The sequence below is a fragment of the Camellia sinensis genome, chromosome 10, assembly GCF_055761805.1.
Source record: "Camellia sinensis isolate YWXY chromosome 10, ASM5576180v1, whole genome shotgun sequence".
Lineage (NCBI taxonomy): Eukaryota > Viridiplantae > Streptophyta > Magnoliopsida > Ericales > Theaceae > Camellia > Camellia sinensis.
Genome location: NC_138970.1, coordinates 79,099,885 through 79,122,794, shown reverse-complemented (window position 1 = coordinate 79,122,794; position 22,910 = coordinate 79,099,885). Strand labels below are relative to the sequence as shown.

General features: G+C 36.3%; 1 protein-coding gene across 1 annotated transcript; it reads right to left on the bottom strand.

Annotated features, from left to right (window-relative positions):
- Nucleotides 1–728: 728 nt before the first annotated feature.
- On the bottom strand, nucleotides 729–7,006 carry LOC114312230 (UDP-glycosyltransferase 73D1). Its single transcript, XM_028258423.2, has 2 exons — nucleotides 6,384–7,006; nucleotides 729–2,035 (listed from the first exon to the last, which is right to left on the bottom strand). Exons 1-2 carry the CDS (start codon nucleotides 6,925–6,927, stop codon nucleotides 1,068–1,070), a joined length of 1,512 nt encoding a protein of 503 aa, XP_028114224.1. The 5' UTR covers nucleotides 6,928–7,006; the 3' UTR covers nucleotides 729–1,067.
- Nucleotides 7,007–22,910: the final 15,904 nt, after the last annotated feature.

Below are 22,910 nucleotides of genomic sequence, written 5' to 3'. Positions count from 1 at the left end.
AACATCCGCTTAACTGCTTGAGATTTGTCTTTTTTTTTTTTTTTGATTTTGCCTTTTTATTTTGAATAATTTACTAATTATGGCTTATATGTTGAGTGAAGATTTTTTTGTAATTACGCAAACATTTTTGGTCAATTATGCAATATTTTTTTCGTAGTTATGAAAACATACTAAATCAATTATGAAATAGATTTTTTCGTAATTACGCAAACATTATTGGTTAATTATGAAACATAATTTTTTTTATATTATTTTTGAACAAATTATAAATACACCCATAAAGTTGGTTTAAAATATGAATCGATCCTATAATATTAGAAATTACAGTTACCGTTTTTTATAAATTTTAATTTAACACAATGCTCAAGGAAAAACAAATTCTCCTATGTAATAATAAATTATCAAAATTGTTTGTTGAAAAATATTTCTCATATCATTAAAATTTTTTAATTGATTTAATGATTTATTTATTAACAAAATAGTTAACTGAAGGATATTTTTCATATCATTAAAACTTGTTAATTTACTTAATGATTTACGTATTAATAAAATCGATTATTTGTTGTATGAGTATGATTTATGTATTAATAAAATTACTCATTTGTATATATATATATATATGCACTTTCTTTTGTTTTTTAATTAGTTCAGTAAATTATCTTAGTAATTTTTTTTTTAGATGAGAGAATTATCTTAGTATTTGTTTTATATTTATTTGATGAGAGAAGTTACACACCATAATTTTTTTTATAAATTCAGAATAAATGTTAAAGACTCACAAATTCATCCAAAATGATATGATAATAGAATTGGACTCTATACCATTGGATGTATAACAAAACAAAAAATATACATGTCATACCACATAAGTCTATTATATATTGAATAATTTGTTTTATTCAATTTCATACAACAATATTTTAATTTTTAAAAATTTATCAAAATATAAAATTTAAACATACTTTATTTCGAAACTAGTATATATATATATATATATATGTATAGTCAGTTTTTAGGTTGGCTAGTTTGCGGCAAACTGAGGAACCGAATTGACCTGGTTGGATTGACTATTTTGTTTTCTTATCAAGATCCGACATTGGTCTTGACTTGGTTGTTATTTCATTAATTATATCTTGGATCAAGATTGACGTGTTCAAGTGAGCAGATCCTCCATCTTCCATGGCTTTTCTTGCTATTACTCCAAGTTCTTTTGCTCTCTTTCTTCTTCTTTCTCCTTCTCCCCCACCCATTATTCTCTCTATAGCCTCCTTAACTTCTTCTTTCTTCACCAACACTCCAACTTTCTCTTCCTCCCCCCACCTAACTGTGACCTCAACACCAACTCTAACCCCAACCCTCAAGATCTCCACAATCAATTTCTCATTAAAGAATTGCTCTGCAAACATAGGCCATGTTATCAATGGCAATCCAGAGCACACCCCTTCTATTGTTGAGTTCCAACCACAGTGGGTTAAGAACCCTTTGACTGCTGGGTGGGACAGAATGAGAAGCTGTGGAGCCCAACCCTTGATCAGAAGTCCCCTCCCTTTGATTCTCTCCTCAAAATTCTCATCCAACAACCACTTTTCTAGCTCTTCAAATCTCTCTCCTAATTTGATCACCCATATGAATGGGTGATTTGATGCTTCCAAGCCCAACCCAAGCTCCATCAACTGTGATGGGACTAGGCGGCATTGGCTGCCAAGGCAAGCGTAGAGAACATGTCTTTGTTTCATTGAGTCAAGCCATGCCAAGCACTTTTTCTCATCAATTGAGGCTTTGTTTCCTCTATCAAACTTGTCCACGGTCTCTTTGTTACACAAAGAAACTGGTCCAATGCACCACACTTTCTTTTTTATAGCCTTTGCATACTCCTCTACACAACCATGCTCTAACTCACTGAAAGAATTCACCACCACTCCCAAAGAGGTTGATTCAGCTTCTCTCATCTGGTCGCGAATATTGTTCAAGTCCGGCATGGAGACGAATGCTCCTGGCAACTGGGCTTTGGTTATCTCAACCCTTTTCGGCATACCTTGTTACGAATGTAGAAGAGAAAATTATTAGAATCAAGAAAATAGTGCGATTTTAAGGCGTGTTAGAGACACTATTGTAAGGTGATAATTGCTTTCATTCCAAAAAAAGTTTGGAAGGTCTAGCATGCCAGCACAAAAAAATTAATTTGAAAAATAAAAATTTAGTAACAAAAGGATCAAATATTTTTGTTGTAAAAAATATCGTCATTATATTTTTAACAATAAAAATTAGATATTAGTGATGAATTATTATCCTTTTAGGACTAAAATATTTATTAACAAAAAATATAAAATATTGTTATTAGCACATACCTAATTTCTTTAGACTCCCCAATTTTCACTTTTTTTTTTTAATAATTATAATTATACCTTGAAGTAAAATTACGGTATAGGATAATTTTTAATAGAACACCCACTCACCAAATAAAAACAATTAGAATGATACTCTACAAAATTGTACACTTATCTTCATCCCCATCTATACATATTCCTTACCAATCTAAACCTTAATCGTATTCTTTTTCATCACCTCCTAAACCCACGTATTCATCTTCAATAAAAAACATTTGAAACAAAATAATCAGTTAATGTTTTGTTCGGTTGTTTCAAATGTGTTCGATATTCCAAATCAGTTAACGTTGCAAATAATCTTATTACAAACTCTGAGTTTCTACATTTGTGGTCATTTTCACCATTTGTTGATATTTATAGAGCAATGGAGGACAATGACAACAACTCTAATGAGGTTGGCGTTGCATTGGTAAGTTTATTATCTTGTATTTATGATTTTGGGTTATTTTTGGTTCAGTATTAGTTTGCTGATTGTTAAGGTTTTATTTAGTAATAAAACGCTGAACATAAACATTTAATTTAGTAATACTGTGTTGAACATGAACATTTCGTTCTTGGAATGCTGAATGGTTTCATTTTGTAAGATTTTTTTTTCCCTATTTTGTTTTTTTTGAAGGTTTTTTCCCTCTAAAACCCCTTGTATTGAGGGTTATGATCCGAAATAAACAAAAAAATAAAAAATAATATGTGATGGAAATTTGGAGATTACTTGAGAGAAGAAGAAAGAGACCATCGAAGGATTTCTGACGAGATTTCGTCTGAGATACCATTGTTCACGGTGACAAAGAGAAAGCGACTATTGTTTATGAGAAAAGGAGAAGAGAGGGATAGTCGATTTGTTTGTCAATTGTTTGTTGTTCTCAATCATTCATCGCTTACTGGGAGAAGAAGAAGAGTGGGTGTGCAAAATTAGGTGGGCATGCACTTGGGTGTAATGATATTATAAATATGGATAAAATTGGTATTAAGTGTAGTGTTCAAAGAAATCTTATTAAAATTTAGGGCTTAAGGTGGGGGTTTAAAAAAATAAGAGGTCTAAAGAAATTAGATAGGCGCTAATAGCAGTTCTCAAAATAAATCCTTTTGGGACCAAATTATCTTGTTCCTAAAAGTATATTTATTAGTGATATTTTAAAAATTTTGTCGCTAAAGGCCTTACTTTGGATTTTTCAGAATGACATTTTAGCGGTTATTCTCATGACGATATAAATTAGTCCATAAATATTTTTTTGTAACAAAATTTTTATTTTTAAAAATAAAAATATTTAATTTTTAAAACTTTTATATGTTGTAGTGATACTTGAAAAATATAAGTTGATAAAAGTTTGAGGATACAACAAAATCACTAAACTAGTTTCCTTCTAGAAGACTTTTGCAAAATTGTGTATAAGACTAACATAAATTGAGACCGACAAAAGAAAAAAAATTTGTCTGTGAATCCCTCCCCCGCCCCTCCTTAACTACCCCCGAACCCCTTTCCACTTCTCCCCATCACCAGCTAGTCCCATTTCCGTCCTCACCACCATCAACTATCGCGAGGGCACCTTACATTATTTTTTCTGGGTACACTACAACAAAAAGCACAAATGGCGACTAAAAAAAAAATTTTCGTCGCTGAAAGTAGCACTTTCAGCGACTAAAAAAGTTTAGTAGCCAAATGTATAGTTATTGGCGACTAAAAATCAGTTTTAGTCGCCGATTATATGGGTTTTAGCGACTAAAAAAATTTTAGTAGCCAAAAGTCAAGGTTTTTGGCGACTAAAAAATTTTAGTGGCCGATTATATGGGTTTTAGCGACTAAAAACATTTAGCAGCCAAAAGTATAGGTTTTGGCGACTAAAAAATAGTTTGGTCGCCGATTATACGTGTTTTACCGACAATGAAAAATTTCGTAGCCAAAAGTGAAGCTTTTCGACTACTAAAAAATATTTAGTAGCTAAAAGTCAACAATTGGCAACTGAAATTCAGTTTAGTCGCCCAAAGTGGAGGGTTTTGGCGACTAAAATTCAGCTTAGTCGCCAAAAGTGGAGGTTTTAGGCGGGAATTAATTCTTTTAGTGACAAAAAAGTAATTAGTAGCCAAAAAGTATAGAATTGGCGACTAAAAAACAGCTTTAGTCACCAAAAGTGGTCTCACATTTTTTTTAGTAAATAATTTATTTTTTACATAAATTATATTAAATAAAAATAATTATTTTTGTATATATAGTTTTGTATTAATACCGGTTAATATACTATATAAATAATATATGTTGCATTTATATTTATTTGATGTTGTAGTGGCATAGTGGGGAGAGTGTGTTGGTCTAAAGGTTGAGAATGTGGGAGGTTGGTGGTTCAAAACTTGGGAACAGCAGAGGGTAATTTTTTTTTTTTTTTTTTTTTTTTTTCTGAAATATGCTTTTGACGACTAAAATGTGTGGTCACCAAAAGCTTGATTATTGGCAACGAAAAAAATAGTCGGCAAATGTATAAATAATAAAAAAAATAATTCACTATTGGCGACTAAAAGATTAGTCGCTAAATGTATAATTTTCAAAAATGTAATTGACTATTGGCGACAAAAGCTTTGGTCGCTAAAGACCTGTTTTTTTGCTGACTAAAAATTTTTTAGTCGCCAATACCTCCGGCGACCATGCATTCGCGACAAAACTGGCGACTAAAATATTTAGTCGGGGAAAGTGAAAAGTCGACTTTTGGTGACTAAAAATGGACTTTTAGTGGTAAAAAGTTTGGAGGGAAAACTCTAGATTTGTAGTATTGTTTAATTAATTAATTTATTTTTGAATAAATTGTAAATATATCTTCTGAAAGTTATTTAAAATATAAATTACCTCTTATAATTTTAGAAATTACAAATACCCCGTTATCAAAGTTTGTCATTTAACAGAGTTACCAAACCAAACCAAACCAATCAAAACCAAATCAAACAAAATCAATCCTTAAGTCCCATTAAATAGGATCAGCTATATGAATAATTTTTCTCCACTCGACTCTGTCAACGACTATTTAGTTAGTCAAATTAAGGAGATTCATATATCTTACTAGCCCACGTCAATTTAGATCTGTCAATTCTCTTAACTTTCTTACAAAGTTAATCTCTATTTACTACAGAGTAAACAAAAAAAAAAAAAAAATCCTTAACTTTCCTAGTATACAATAATGAAATTATCATTACTATTAATTTAAATAAATTGTTGACATAATTAAAACTATTAATTGAATCAAGGGCAAACTTTGCTTTGCCTCTTGTGGTTTGGGTCATGTACGGTTTACATCTCTAATATTATATAACTCTCTTGTGGTTTATAGATTAAAGTTCACCGTTAGCCCCGCTAACGATTTAGTGAAAATATCTCTGTATTTTCGTTATTTATTTGAAAGGTAAAGTGTACTTTAACACCCTCTGCTTTATTTTATGTGCGATTTATCCATTTGAAATTTGAAAATGAGTATATAAACCGCCTTAGTTTGCCACGTGTTTCACACTTACTGTTAAGTTTGACACAATATTTAACGGTACACTTTAATTCACAAACTACAAGAGGTGTAGTCATTTCTAAACGTTGGGAGGTAAATCGCACATGGCCAAAATCATAAAGGATGAAGTAAAGTTTTCCTTTGAATTAATATTAATTAATGAAATATCCCATTTGTTATGTAATTAAAAATTTTAAAAGACAAAATGTAATTTACAAAATTTTAGGGGGCCATTTATATTTTGAAAAATGTTTCAAACCCCCTTTTCCTTCCACCCCTTTGACCCCTTTCCCTCCCATTGTTTTTTTTTTTTTTTTTTTTTTTTTTTTCAATCACCACCCGCCACGTGTGTGAGGGAGTGATGATTGGAGGAGGTCTCTATCAATGCGGTTATATTTTTAGCAAATTTTAGAAAATGTATTTGTAATTTACCCTTAAACTATTTATTTTTATTTTTTATTTTTTACTAACAACAAAGAAACCTTTATTATACAGAAGAAAATACCTTACAACATACCTGGCACCACAAAAGGTTCCGAGTCAGAAGTGACAGAATGGTGAGCCTTGTATAGCTGCAAATTATGGGCGCTCAAAAGTGAGAAGCAACAAGTCCCATGGAAGACCAGCCTTGGGATCTTGAACTTGTGAGCTGTCTTGGAAGTCCAATACAAGCACTTGTCTGAAATTATGCAGCTTGGAGGTGCCTTTTGTTCTTCCAGGTACTCCTCCAATGGCCTTTGTAGCTTATCAAGTGCAGTGTAAAATTTTCCAATTAGTTCTCTTGAAGGCACAATATCAAGATTTTCACACCCTAGTGGCAGCCCACAATCTTGGCAATGAAATGGGATTTCTAGGAGTTGAATCCGAAGCCCAGATTGTCGCCTAGCTCGATGAATGGTCGATGCAAATCTAGAGGCATTGTGAGGGGTGGTGACAAAGGTTACCATCACACCATGCTCTGCCAATAGCTTTGCCATGTCTATCATGGGGATTAAGTGGCCTTGAGCTGGTAATGGAATCAATACAAAGTGAAGATGGTTTGAGGCTGTCGATGATGCCATTGCTGGGAGCTTGGTTGAGTTGAGAGATATTTAGAACGTAGAATGGTTTGGTTTTGATCATATGACATGCATTGTTTTGAATGTGCCAAGTCTTATAAGGTGAGCTTGACTTGACTTGCTCGATTTACATGGATAAATTTAGGAACTTTGAACCCAACAAAAAATTAAGTCTTTGTTTGGAAGGATTTTCAAATCATAATTCTACCCACACATTCTAATATCATGTTTGGATAGAGTTTTTCAACTATATTTTCACAACAAACAGAAAACTCTGTGTCAAGCGCGATTTTTGGATTTTTTTTTTTTTTAAATTTGGCCTAACCGGTTGTCTTGCTGGTTGATCGGAACAGTGCAAATTTTTTTTTGTTTTTACAATTGACACATGCTAATTTTTATATATTCAAAAAAAATATTTTCTGAATTTTTTAAATTTTTTTATGAGCTTTAATAGAATTTTGAATTGTGTGTTTGGTTATGAATTATAAGTTTTTGTATCAAATATCATATGACACATCAAAAATTTCCCACTCAATTCAAAACTATTTTCAAAACTCATTTTCCACACTCAAATCATAATTTCAAAACTCACAAACTCAAAATACAACTTCTATTCTCAAATCATATTTAGAAAGTTCTACCAAATGCAACCTAAGGTTTTAGAAAAACAAAAATTTAGGGACAAAATTACTTTTAAAGAATCAAATATTTTTGTTGTCAAAAGTGTTATTATTATACTTTTAGCAACAAAAATTGGATATTAGTGATAAATTATTATCCTTTTGAGACCAAAATTTTTGTCTTAAAAAATAAAGGGAGACTTACGTGTAGGTCCTAACAAGTAGACTTATTATCCAATAAGTCCTATGATAATTAATGACATTTTTCATCAAATACTATTAAAAAAAGACACTAATTGTTAATTTTCAATGACAGTTTGAAAATCTTGTCACAAAAAATATCACTAATTATAAGCTTTAGCGATAGTTTAAAAAAATCGTCACAATAGAAGTCACTAATTTTCAACTTTCAGTGACAGTTTGAAAATTTTGTCACAGAAAAATATTACTAATTGTAAGTTTTGGTGACAATTTATAAAAAATGTAACAAAATAAAAAAAGTCACTAATTGTCAATTTTTAGTGACATGAAAAAAATAGTCACAAAAAATTATTTTTAGTGATAATTTTACTAAGAATTATTTTCAATAGGACTTGATGAAATTAAGTTCAATTATTAGAACTTATTGGTAGTTTATCCCAAAAAAGGGAATCCTTTTGGGACCAAATTATTTTATCTCTAAAAATGTATTTATTAGTGACATTTTTTTTTTAACTAAAAGCCTTGTTTTTTATTTTTTGGGATGATTTTTTAGCGATTCTTATGACGATACAAATTGATTCTTAAGTGTTTTTTGTAACAAAATTTTTATTTTTAAGAATTAAAAATTTTGATTTCTAAAACTCTTATATGTTATAATAAACTGACTCGGTTTGTTCATCTGGAATTCTTACTAGGTCATCTTGCTTATGTAATTATCTATATTATTGGATCTTCACGATTCATGTAAAAGTTCATGTGAATTTATCTATGAATAAATTTATTTGGTGTATAATTGATGGTGTGTGGGTGATTTTCCGACCACACTCCCCGTTTAGTAACCAGCTGGAAAACACTGGCAGAATAGATGGCACCTGACTGACCTGCAACAGAAATATAAGAATCCCGCGGTGGTTTCAACCACCCGGGGGCACTCCGATGATCAAGTCAGTATATCTCTCAAAGATAAATCAAGTACTAAACTCACAAGCTTGAGTATCAAAAGCATACCTTAGACCCATGAGGGTGCCTCTCTTTTATAGTCAATACAATCCTAGTCCCAAAAGGAGCCTGACCCTAATGGACTTAGGATTACTGCTAATCTGGGACTCCCAGTGGGATTAGGATAAACTCTCTAAGAGTCTTATCTTTACCCAAACTGAAGTCTTCTCCCAATCTAGGACTCTTGTTCATATCCAAGTTGAGTTCCCTCTTCATTCTAGGACTCTTGTCCCTTATCCGCTTATCTCGGATTCCGATATCTTCGGAGGCAACCTCGGCCTAGCCGAGATGACCTTGGCACAACGACCAAGACACGTGGCACCTCGGCTGACACGTCGGTGTCACCTTGCCACGTGTTGGTACTCAGAAAATATATCCCCACAACTGCCCCCTAGGTTCTATTACCTCGGCATTCTGAGGTGATGGAACCTATACTGTTCGTTCATCTGTGCCCCTCTGTCCGAGATCAAACTCGCCAACCTCAAAGTTCTCTGGACTTTACTGTCCACTGGTGTCAGGAATCAAGTTTCATGCTTTCCAAGCTGCTTGAAATCGCACCTCCTAGCCGAGATTCTAGTTCCATTAATTTGTAAACTCCAAGAGTTTTGCAACTGCTCCACTCACACTCTCTGGTGAGTTTCTGATTTCCAGTCATCTATTTGACTCCGGCGATTTTCATATCGGCGTTCATTTCACTTGGTAGGTTCATAAACTCTTTACTTGCTATTAAGCTCAATCTTTCATAACTCTTCTGAATCTGTTTACTTACCATCTGTTGCCTTCTATTTTCATCTGTTTTCAAGTTTTGAATTGTTTGAATGCCTGGCACTGTCCTTGTCATATCCACTTTCTGTTGCTAGCATCATGTTTGGGTCATTACTTTCTTGTTCTTCACATACTTATTTAGTGTCTGTGCACTTGGCTTTATTCTTGAACTTTGTCGTCTTCTTGACTATTTTTTCTTTTTTTTTTCATTTAATCCTCTGGCTTTTTTTCCTTTCTAGTTCTTTTGCTTAAATCCGTCATTGTTCCAAGCTTTCAAGCTCTGCAATTGTTTTCGTTCCTCTCCTCCGGTGAAGCTTACGTTATTCTGTCATTTTCGCATCCGTCGTCAGACTTCGGCAATTCTCATTCCGGTTTTCCTCTTTCTGGTAAGCCACTTTTCCTCCTGGTTTTATTTGTTGTTGCTTTCCAAGAAGCTTTGCTTCATTGTTAACCATCATTGTTGTTTTACCCGTTGTTTCCAAATCATCTTCTTGAATATACACTGTTCACATATCTGTTTATTGTTGCCACTGTTCTTGGCTTGACACACCTGTACAATCTTTTTGTCTTGATTTCCTGATAGCTTCATCACCATTTTTGATTTACGAATTACATTCTTGTTTCTGTTTTCTGTGTCTTTTTCCAGAGTTTTGCTTTCAATCCTTGCTTTCAAAACGCCGAGGTGCCAATCGCCGAGAAAAGCTTTGATCAAACTCTTCAGGAGATTGATGCTGAGCTTCGTGGCTGAGAAGGCTGCTGAGAAGTTCTTTCCAACTGTCTTCTGGGGGTGAGACACAAACTGCCGCTGATGCTGAGTAGTTTGCTTCTTTCTTGAAATTGATGCCGAGGTAACGGTAGAGAAGCTCCTCCAACTGACTGCCGACGCTGAACCATCGTCGTCCGTTGAAGCAGATCAGTCCGACATTATTGCTTTCAGTCCCTAGTTCTTTAAGGTCTTCATTTTTGTACTTGCCAACCTTCTCAGCTCTTAACAAGCTAGTTGGTCATCTCGGATGATCATATCTCGGAAACGTCTTTCAGTGTTATCTCGGCTATACCAAACTTGTAAATTGCTACAAATTTCAACAAGTGGTAGACTTCATAAGCTTCGGTTAACTCATCTTGTAATTTGCTCAAAAATTTCAACAAGTGTTAACATTCCTTGCTCCTTAATTATCATTCCTTCCCCCTCCACCTTCTCCCTGCCCCCTAATGTGACCATAAGTTGTACTTAGGATCACATTAGGGAAGTTGGCTTCGTGCCGTAGTCATAGACCTGATGTGTTCTGCTTTCACCAATGTATTAAAACTTCTGGTATTTAATGCACCCCCTTTAGACCCTCTTTCTCTTGGCCTTTGCAAACTATCATCGTTGTTTCTTGAAACATTTATTCCTTTCACAATTCTGGTCACCACTTCTGGCGTGCACTTAGTGGTTTTGTTCTAATCAAAACGACGTTTGATTCCGGCGAATCTTTTGCCGACATTTAACTTTGTGCACTCTCAGAATTTCAACAAGTGTTAAACATCATTTCGTTTTAACTTCGGTTTAAGCATCATCTCCGTTTAACTTTTGGTTAAACATAATCTCGGCTTAACTTCGGTTAAGCATCATCTCAGTTTAACTTCGGTTAAACATCATCTCGGCTTAACTTCGGTTAAGCATCACTTCAGTTTAACTTCGGTTAAGCATCATCTCAGTTTAACTTCGGTTAAGCATCATCTCAGTTTAACTTCGGTTAAACATCATCTCGGCTTAACTTTGGTTAAGCATCACTTTAGTTTAACTTCGGTTAAACATCATCTCAATTTAACTTCGGTTAAACATCATCTCAGCTTAACTTCGGTTAAACATCATCTCGGCTTAACTTCGGTTAAGCATCACTTCAGTTTAACTTCGGTTAAACATCATCTCAGTTTAACTTTGGTTAAACATCATCTCGGCTTAACTTCGGTTAAGCATCACCTCAGTTTTTGAAGTTTTCCTTTTTTGTCGCTTGTACTCTTGTACCTTTTTGTCTTTTTAGACAATGTAAGCTCTGCATATGGTCGATGTGCCTTCTTGTTCTTGAATGTCTAATGCAACTTTCCTTCTCTAAATGCTTGTGCCTTTGTCTTTTCTTGACTGCCTTTGCATGATTCTATACTTAAAATATTTTACGTGTCTTTAGTATGCTCTTCCTTCTTTGTGCAACCTTCTCGGGGTGACATACCTCGAGTATACAAATTGATGATTTACCTCGGCAATAACTTGTCCTGTAAACTTTGCATAAATTCCAACAGATATAAAACACATACTATTTTAATTTCAGTCTATAAACTTTCTTTAAGTTATAACAAGTGTTAAATAATGATCTACTTGTAAATTGCTACAAATTTCAACAAGTATTTAAACAATATACTTAGCTTTTACTTCAACCTGTAAATTGCTGCAAATTTCAACGGATGATCATATGTCGGCTTAACGTCATCTTGTAAATTGCTACAAATTTCAACAAGTGTTAAGCATCTTCTTCAGGTTAACCAACTTGTAAATTTCTACAAGTGTTTAACCAATAACCTCGGCTTTACTTCGGCTTGTAAATTGCTACAAATTTCAACAAGCGAAGAGAAACAGTAATCTCGGCTTAACTTTAACTTGTAAATTGTTACAAATTTCAACAAGTGAAGATAAGGAATCAGCTTAACTCCAACTTGTAAATTGCTACAAATTTCAACAAGTGAAGATAAGGAATAATCTCGGCTTAACTTCGACTTGTAAATTGCTACAAATTTCAACAAGTGAAGATAAGGAATCAGCTTAACTCCAACTTGTAAATTGCTACAAATTTCAACAAGTGAAGATAAGGAATCAGCTTAACTCCAACTTGTAAATTGCTACAAATTTCAACAAGTGAAGATAAGGAATCATCTCAGCTTAACTTCGGTTAAGCATCGTCTCGGTTTACCTTCGGTTAAACATCATCTGGGCTTAACTTCGGTTAAGCATTATCTTGGCTTAACTTCGGTTAAGCATCGTCTCGGTTTAACTTCGGTTAAACATCATCTGGGCTTAACTTCGGTTAAGCATTATCTCGGCTTAACTTCGGTTAAGCATCATATTGGTTTAACCAACTTGTAAATTGCTACAAATTTCAACAAGTGGTAAACGCACTCTTCTTCTCTCTGCCCCCCCAGTGTGAACTTAAAATCCACTTGGGTTTTCATCATAAATGTAGCTTCGACCTTGTCGCTGAGGTTTAATTCAAGCCGAGGTTGTCGGCCTTGGTTTCTCTATTGATCTTACTTGGCTCCAACCTGAGTTTGATTTTCGACCTCGCATCGGCGAGCCGTTTCTCTTTTCTTGTTCCGACGCCTTTGTTCCCGGCATGTCCTCCTCGGCCTTAGTATACTTCTCAATTCTGGCCAACTTTAGTCTGATCTTGTGTGTTTCCTTTTTATCTTCTGGGATCTGAGATCTGCTCATTGTGCTCTTCTCTTTTCGGACTCAGGTGCCGAGATCTTATCTTCTGGAATCTTGGATTTGCTCACTTAGGTTGAGCTCTCGTCTTCTCGGGCCTACTTGTCTAGGCTGAGATCATGTCTTCTCGGATCCGGGATCCACGATTTAGAATCCGGGATCTGCTCACTCAGGATGAGTTCTTCTATACTTGAATGTTATCTCCTTGTGAGCGCTCATGCCCCCTGTCTTTACATCTCTTCTGGAAGGGTCTTCGTTCCTCCGCAGGTATCTAACCTTCCATACCTGGAGGTCGTCTTTGTTGCTTCGATCTGTTGTCTTTGGTGTGTCACCTTCCTGGCCGGCTTCTTTCACTCCGTGACTCTGGTCACGAGTTTCTGTGTTGCTATTGTCCCCTTCAACGTCGAGGTTGATAGATCTCTCATTCCCAGCAGGAGCGTTGTCTCCAGTTTGATTCTTTTGTCCGTCATTGGCCATCTATTCTTCTTTCTTTCCCATAGACGGCGCCAAATTGTGTGGGTGATTTTCCGACCACACTGCCCGCTTAGTAACCAGCTGGAAAGCACTGGCAAAATAGATGGCACCTGACTGACCTGCAACAGAAATATAAGAATCCCGCGGTGGTTTCGACCACCCGGGGGCACTCCGACGATCAAGTCAGTATATCTCTCAAAGATAAATCAAGTACTAAACTCACAAGCTTGAGTATCAAAAGCATACCTTAGACCCATGAGGGTGCCTCTCTTTTATAGTCAATACAATCCTAGTCCCAAAAGGAGCCTGACCCTAATGGACTTAGGATTACTGCTAATCTGGGACTCCCAGTGGGATTAGGATAAACTCTCTAAGAGTCTTATCTTTACCCAAACTGAAGTCTTCTCCCAATCTAGGGCTCTTGTCCATATCCAAGTTGAGTTCCCTCTTCATTCTAGGACTCTTGTCCCTTATCCGCTTATCTCGGATTCCGATATCTTCGGAGGCAACCTCGGCCTAGCCGAGATGACCTCGGCACAACGACCAAGACACGTGGCACCTCGGCTGACACGTCGGTGTCACCTTGCCACGTGTTGGTACTCAGAAAATATATCCCCACAACTGCCCCCTAGGTTCTATTACCTCGGCATTCTGAGGTGATGGAACATACACTGTTCGTTCATCTGTGCCCCTCTGTCCGAGATCAAACTCGCTAACCTCAAAGTTCTCTGGACTTTACTGTCCACTGGTGTCAGGAATCAAGTTTCATGCTTTCCAAGTTGCTTGAAATCGCACCTCCTAGCCGAGATTCTAGTTCCATTAATTCGTAAACTCCAAGAGTTTTGCAACTGCTCCACTCACACTCTCTGGTGAGTTCCCAATTTCCAGTCATCTATTCTGCCAGTGCTTTCCAGCTGGTTACTAAGCGGGCAGTGTGGTCGGAAAATCATCCACACAGATGGTGAATTAAACAACTTACAATTTTATATACAGTTTATACGATTCTTGAAATTATTGGATCTAATAACGTTTGACTCCTTTTATTTATGATTGAGAAAATTTCATTTTTATACCTATATTTTTCTTGATTTTTAATTACACCTCTAGACTTCAAATAATTTCAATTTTACCACCAAAGTTTTTGAAATCGTATCAATTTTGCTCCTATCGTCAAGTTTGAAACAGAAAAAATTTAAAAAATTATATTTTGGCGTCAAATTTCAAATGATAGATGCAAACCCACCCTCTTCTACCTAAACTCACCCTCTGTCATCTCTGCATCTCTACAACTTCGCCACCCACCACCGGCGGTAACGGCGGCTGTATCGACTAGCCCTCCTCCTCCCTCTACCATTGTAGTGTTTATGAATTGAAGATGGGAGCTGTCCGGGTCCATCAGATCTCTTTATCAGTTACCACAGAGCGAATTCGAATCGAAATAACTTTTATTTCATGGCTTCTCCTAGAAATCCAATCCAACCAGGAATACCATTTGAAACCCATAAGTTTTTCAAACTCTCAACAAACCTTCTCTCTTAAATCCCTACCACCAATTTGAGTTCTTTTCCATTCACATCTCCTTTTTATCCTCCACTCCTTTCTGCTTCTTATGCTCTATCTACTGGCCCTTATTTATACCCTCCTCAGACCACCTTGACCCAGTTTCACCACCCTCAATTCCACATCCCTCATCTATTTTCACAGCAAGATCATCACCATCTTTTGAATACAAAGCACAAGCCATTGTTCCCTTTATCTCTCTCTCTCTCTCTCTCTACATATATATATATACACATACACACACATTTATATATGTATATGTGTATTGTGGATTGTAGGTAGAGTTCTTCATATATTTGCTACGCATTGTCTTCAACAGTGGAGTTTTTTCAAATGGATCTTGCTCGCAGAGATCGGTGAAGAAAAGAGAGGAGTTTGTGGTAATGGAGGAGAATGAAAGCCCAAATCAAGCTGCGGTTAATCAAAAAGTTTCCAGACCTAGATCAGTTGGGTGTAGATACAGAAGCTTTTTCGGGCCTTTTTCGCGTGAATCTCAATCAGGTTTGGGGATTGCACTCTTCGATGAGTTGAGTCCTAGAGAGAAGGCATGCCTAAGGTCACCTCTTTCTACCGCTGTGGTGGTGGATAGAATTGTATGAAAGAGAAAGTCAAATGTGGTGGGATTTTTAGTGGGTTCATGATCACTTCTTCATCTTCCTCATCATCTTACTGGGTTTTATCTTTAGCTAAAGATAACAATCATATGAGTGGCAAGGTGGCGACGATGGTGGCAGCAACGATAGTGACACTGACGGCGGGGAGACATCTTTCTCATGGGAGGAGTACGTGTTGGGGATAGGCATTTGTGAGACCAATTAGAGCTTTGAGTAAGCCTTCTTCAAGTAGGAAGAGAGAGGGTTCCAATGAGAACAACACCAACACCAACACCAGCCCCAATCTCAATGCCATTCCTTTTCTATTGGCTGTGAGAGGCTAAAGATATGCTTTTTGAGTTTGCTCATTAGCTTAAACATTTAAAGTAAACATTGTAACCTAGTTTTACCTGTATATTTCTCTCCATATCTCTTTTTTCTATTTGTCTGTGTTTTGTATGTGTCTCATTAGTTTTTTAGGAAGTTAATTTACGATTCGAATTCGCTTTATAGTTACTAATAAAGAGAACTGATAGACTCGGACAACTCCTATCTTTAATCTATAAAGGCTAAAGTGGTAAAGGGAGGAGGACTAGCTGCCGCCGCCGCCGATGGTGGTCGGTGGAGTTGTAAAGGTACAGAGAGGAGATAGGGTGAGTTTGGGTAAGAGAGCGTGGGTTTGCAACTATCATTTGAAATTTGGGGCTAATATATATATATATATATATATATTTAAACTTTTTACGTTTCAAATTTGACAGAAGGGGCAAAATTGATATGATTTCAAAAACTTTGGAGGTAAAATTGAAATTATTCAAAGTTTATGGATGTAATTGAAAATTGAGGAAAAATATAGGGGTAAAAATGTAATTTTGTCTTTATGATTTTATATTTTATTTTTTGATAAAAAAGTTAAAATACAATTTGTAAGAGTGTTTTGTATAAAAATAATTCTGGAAGTGGTGGTGTGGATGGTAACTAGGGTGAAGGTGGGGTTAGGGTTTGAGTTTGGGAGAATGGGAAAGGGTAGTAGGAGAGGTGTTAAGAGCGGTGGGTGGAGTTGGGCAAGGTGGAAAGGGGCTAGAGTGATGGTTAGTGGTGGTTAAGGTTTAGCCTTTAAAAAATTGGAGAAGAGGGTAGAATAAATAATAAAAAAATGCGACTTCAAGGAAAAAAGATGGATATTATTAGTAGCATTCTAAAGGTGTGTTTAATTGGCCAGACTGAAGTATAAGATGGGATTTACAAATCATTGGGACTTATATTTTAACGTTTAAGTGTAATTTTCACAAAAATGTGAAATACTTAGTACCAGAGACGGTGTAGTATTTACAATCCTACACTAATCTATAGGATTATTATTGCTCTAAATATTAATTTTTCCAATCAAATATGGCCTAATAGGAAAGGTGATGTTGTTTGAAAGAGAATTCAAACTCAACAAAATAAGGAACTGAAATTTGGTGTGCAAAGAGCAATTTCTAGGAGTGCTAAGCTTTTGGCAAATTGCTAGAAACGGTGTAAAGTGTTGAGCACCTTCAGGCTAAAATACAGCTCAAGGTGGACCAAACCAGTGAGTGTTTGAGCTTCTATTTTCTTAAATTTCTTCTAGGTAGTTTAGGCCCCACAAAAACTTCTCATTTGCAAAATTCACATCAATATGGTTGCCATTATGGGTGCGAATAGAAATAGTAGAAGAATTTGGTATTGTCTAAACCTCTCTCGATGCATTGTATCTTCCGGTACTTTTAATTTCATGTTTTTTTGTGGGTGTTGATTTTTGACCTCACAACCAAACAGATCTCCTGCTAAGATCTAAGGAACTTAGTTGGAGAGCACGCGATAGAATAGATTAAGCCAGTACTTGTGCACAAGAAGACAAGAAATACCGCAGTGGCTCTTCCACCCAAGGGAACTTTGACGATCAAGTTAGTCAACTTATTTCTCAAAGATATCAACACAAGTACCCAATTCACAATCAAAAAGTATACCTTAGACCCACGGGGATGCCTTACTTTTATAATAATCAGTGTCCAACTTCCCTTAGAAGTCTTATTTCGGAGGACTCTATCCTTTACAAGGATATCAATTGTCCAAGACTCTTTCTATTTAGATTAGGATAAACTCTCTTTAGAGTCCATCCTTACCCAAACATGTAGTCTTACATCATTTAGGATTCTTGTCCTTTATCCGAATATCTCAGATTCTAACATTACTGCACCATATCTTAACAATATCACAACAAGCTCGGCATCATGGCTCGCCCACGTGGCACCTCGACCAACACCTCGGCCACGTGGCGTGACCCTAAAAAGACGTCCCCACAACTGTCCTAGGTTTTATTACCTCGACAACCTGAGGTGATGAAACCTATATTGTATGATCTTCCAACATGTTGGCTAAATAACATGCTAAAAATATTTCTCCGATCGAGGTCATGACTCGTCGGTGTCAAGAAATAAGGACTTAAGTGTCCACTCATCAAGAATCAATAACCAACATGTTCTTTTTATCCAAGATTAACATCTTAATCAAGATCGCACTATTAGCCGAGATCGTTACTCACTAGTTCAAGAACATCAAGATTTGAAATCCGTCATCATAAAACAATCAACCGTCATGCCAATATCACGACGTGTCACCTCTTCATTGGTTCCCAATACATCCCATAATTGACACACATTGCTCCATTAGACGTCACCTAATATCTGCCATCACGTCTCCCAAGAAATTTGAATCATTATAATCTATCACCTTTTTTCATTTCAACAAAACCTTTTGACTTTCCCATTTTGTCTTTCTCTATGTCCCCAGACTCTCTCTCTCGGCCTCTACAAACCATCGTTGTTGTTCTTAAAGCTTTCATTGCTATGAATACTTCGTTCATACCCAATGTTCAATTTCTACCAATTAAACTAGACTAGCAGCCAAGCACATCATCAGCTGCTCCACGCATCAACCCACCATCTCAATGGAAGTACAAATACTGACATAGAGACAATCTTGCAGCCAGAACCAAAAGAAGGAAACACCAAGATCCTAAGCTCCAACCTATAACCTTGACAATCCTCCAATAGCCCTATCTGCGAGTAACCATCGCCGTGACCAATGACGACATGTTTCGCTTAATTGTAGAAGACCTTCTTGTTGGCATCCCCAATGTCATAACTGTGCAATCCACTCAATCTCCTTATAGTCAATCCAACATGCTCATGCCGCTAGCAACTTAACACCTCGGAAAAGAAGCACATGAAGCAAAAGGACCAAGTTAATGCTGGCAAAGTCAAGGCCATTGCTAAGGCCGCTAAAAAGAAAGCTGTGAAGTAGGCACTAACCAGCAAGGAGTAGATGCCAAGGCCTATCAAGAAGGCCAAGACTCTGTCTGAGATCAATATAAGAAGCAAGTCAACATCTCAGTTAAAACCATCATCTCTGATCATGTCATCTCTAGTATAAGTGTTATCTTGGATACTTTCATCTCACCAATTTTTTTTGAAAATTTCACCAAGTATCACTTTCAAATCACTGATTCAGTCTTCATTAACTTATCTCTACTCTCTGCCCCCTAATATGAATGTAAGTGATAACTTAGGTTCACATTAAGGACATAGTAGCTCAACCTTGCCTAAGTCTAACTTAGACATCCATGACTGAGGTCATCATGTTTAGCTCACCTAAACAAAACACTTAAGGCTTAACCTTAGTGCACCGAGAGTACAGCCTACCTCGGCTATTCGTACAAACTAGCCAGATCATGGCTGGTTTCACCTTGTTTATTTTGAAACATCTCTTTAACTTAGTTAGCTCTGTTTTTTCGATAAGCCTAAGTTAAACACACAATTCCTCATTGGAATATCATTTTAACTTAGTTTTAGCTCTACTTTCTTGGCAAGCCTAAGTTAACTTGCTCAGGGTCTTGCCCTACTCAAGGGTTATTCTTTCGATTTCATTTCAGTGGTCATTCCTTTCGATTTATTTTTAACTTCGACTGAGATTATCGACATCATTAGAGTCGAGCTCCAAATTTCATCAAGCCATATTCCAAGGCCTCGACAATCCCCTACCATTAAGATCTTCTAATCTCGGTTAGGCTTTGTTTTATCTCAACTCTGTTTGCTTCCAGTAAGTTCTGATCTTTTCACAATTGTTTACTTAGGTCAAACTCCTTTTGTATCGGATTTGCCAACCTAGGCTAAGGCGTTATCCTCTTGAATTTGCACACTTAGGTTGAACCCTTATCTTCTTAGACCTACTCATCTAGGCCAAGATCTTGTCTTCTGGAATCTGGGATTTGCTCACCTTGGTCGAGCTCTTCTCTTTTGGGACCTACTCATCTAGGATGAGATCTTGTCTTCTGCGATCTGGGATCTACTTACTTAGGTTGAGCTCTTTTCTTCTGGGACTTACTCATATAGGCTGAGATCTTGCCTTTTGGGATCTGGGATTTGCTTACTTAGGTTAAGCTTTTGTCTTCTTGGACTTATTCGTTTAGGTCAAGATCTTGTTTTTTGGGATCTGGGATCTGCTCATTTAAGTTGAGTTCTTGTCTTCTGGGACCTACTTATCTAGCCCAAGATTTTATCTTCTGGGATCTGGGATCTGCTCACTTAGGTTGAGCTCTTATCTTTTAGGACCTACTCATCTAGGCTGAGATCTTGTCTTCTAGGATTTGAGATCTGCTCACTTAGATTGAGCTCTTATCTTCTCAGACCTACTTATCTAGGTCGAGATCTTGTCTTATTCTATCTGGGATCTATTCACTTAGGTTGAACTCTTCTCTTCTGGGACCTACTCATCTAGGCCAAGATCTTATCTTCTTGGATTTATTCACCTAGGGTGAGGTCGTTCAGTTGGGATATGATCACCTAGGCCGAGCTATTCCATCTGGGATCTGTTTTACCTAGGTCATGCTCTTCCATCTGGGATCTGCTTCACCTAGGTCGATGTGTTCTCTTTTCGGACCTACTCATATAGGTTGATATCTTATCTTCTAGGGTCTGGGATCTGCTCACCTAGGATGAGTGATATTGTCTTCTGGGAATTGGGATCTGCTCACTAAAGGTGAGCTCTTGTCTTCTCGGATCTATTCATCTTGGCTGAGATCTTGTCTTCTGGGATTGTGATCTTCTTACTTAGGCTTAACATTTATCTTCTTACTCATCTAGGCCGAGATCTTGTTTTCTGGGATTTGGGATCTTAGGTTGAGCTCTTGTCTTCTCGGACCTACTCATCTAGGCCGAGATCTTGTCTTCTTGGATCTAGGATCTGCTCACTTAGGTTAAGCTCTTCTCTTTTAGGACCTACTCATCTAGGCTGAGGTCATGCCATCTTGGATCTACTCACCTAGGGTGAGGTTGTTCATCTAGGATCTGATTGCCTAGGCGGAGCTTTTCCATCTGGGATCTGCTTCACCTAGCTCGATCCTTCCATACTTGAAGGTCGTCTTCATCTCCTCGAGAGCGCTCATACCCCATATCTTTGCATTCACCCATTCTGGAAGTGCCTTCATTCCGTCAATGTTGATTTATTCTCCATTTTCACTAAACTCATCGTCGCCAATACGTTGCTCTTGCACAATGATGGCCATCTATTCTAACTAAGTTCCTACAGACGGCGCCAAATTATGGGTGTAAAATTTTGACCTCACAACCAAACATATCTCCTGTTGAGATCTAGGGAACTTAACTGGAGAGCACGTGGCATAATAGATTAAGCCAGCACCTGCGTACATGAAGAGAAAAAAATACTGCGGTGGCTCGTCCATCTAGGGGCACTCCGACGATCAAGTCAGTCAACTTATCTCTCAAAGAGATCAACACAAGTACCCAATTCACAATAAAAAAAACATACCATAGACCCATAAGGGTGCCTTACATTTATAATGATCAGTGTCCAACTTCCCCTAGAAGTCTTATTTCATGGGACTCTATCCATTACAAGGATATCAATTATCCAAGACTCCTCCTATTTAGATTAGGATAAACTCTCTTTAGAGTCTATCATTACCCAAATAGATAGCCCTACATTATCTAGGACTCTTGTCCTCTATTCGAATATCTCAGATTCTGATATTACCGCACCATATCTCAGCAATATCACAACAACCTTGGCATCATGGCTCGCCCATGTGGCACCTCGGCCAACACCTCGGCCAACACCTCGGCCATGTAGAGCCACCCTAAAAATACGTCCCCTCATTTTTAATGAAATTTTCACTTTACTGATAAAAAAAATATATGGTTGCCATTATCGCACTATGGCATAGTAAATGATGTAGATTGATTTGATTTTAGAATAAATCAAGAATTGAACTAGTTTTTATGGTTCTAGAAAAATTTAAATTGTATATGAACTATTAAACTTATTGTGGACACCCCATTTTGACCGACCCTAAGACTTACCCAGTAATGAAAATAAGAATGTTTTTCTCACAACATCCTTAGTAAGAAAGATGGAATTTGTGCTTCATTCCCAATCTCAAACCTACCTTGGCCAAGTGTTTTAGACTTGTTTAAAACTCTTTTTTTTCAAAATAATCCTTTTAAGCATAGTTCCAATAATTCTGCTGAAAAACCCTGCTTTCCCAAAAAATAAAAATAAAAAACAAAAAACAAAAAACAATTGGGGAGAAAGATCAGAAAAATGAAAAAAGAGAGAAAGAAAAAAAATTTGAGAAGAGAGAAAAGAAAGGAAAAAAAGAAGAGAAAAAAATATTTTCAAAAGAGAAAAGGAAAAAAAGATCTTAGGTATTTTATTTTTTTGAACCAAAATTTTCTTTTATTCTCTTTATTGTCTCTTTACCAATACATAATCCAAAAAATAAAAACACATCTTTAGAACTGAAATTCTGAATTTTGGACTGAGAATTGAGAATACATTCTACAACCTTGAAGGTGATCAAAAGAAAGTCTGTAAATCAAAAAATTCATCATTTCTCCAAAAGGTGAGTTTTCACAAACTTTCACTTATATTTAAAAATGTAATCTAATTTGTTTAAATTCTTTTACTACTTTATTTCCCACTTTATTTATTGCTTTAAAAGGAAGGCTACATCACCCATATATCTATTATAATTTACTGTTTATTTTTATATAACCGTTTTACCGCTTTAAAGGGAAGGCTGTACCACCCACATATCTGTTGTAATTTACTATTGTACATAAATTATTGTAATTTATTGCTTTAAATAAACTGTTGTAATTTACCGTTTTGAATGGTCGGTGCCACATTGCCTACATAAACTGTTGTAATTTACTGCTTTAAATGGTCGGTCAAAACTACCTAATTTGTCAAATATGTAACCCCGTCAGGTGA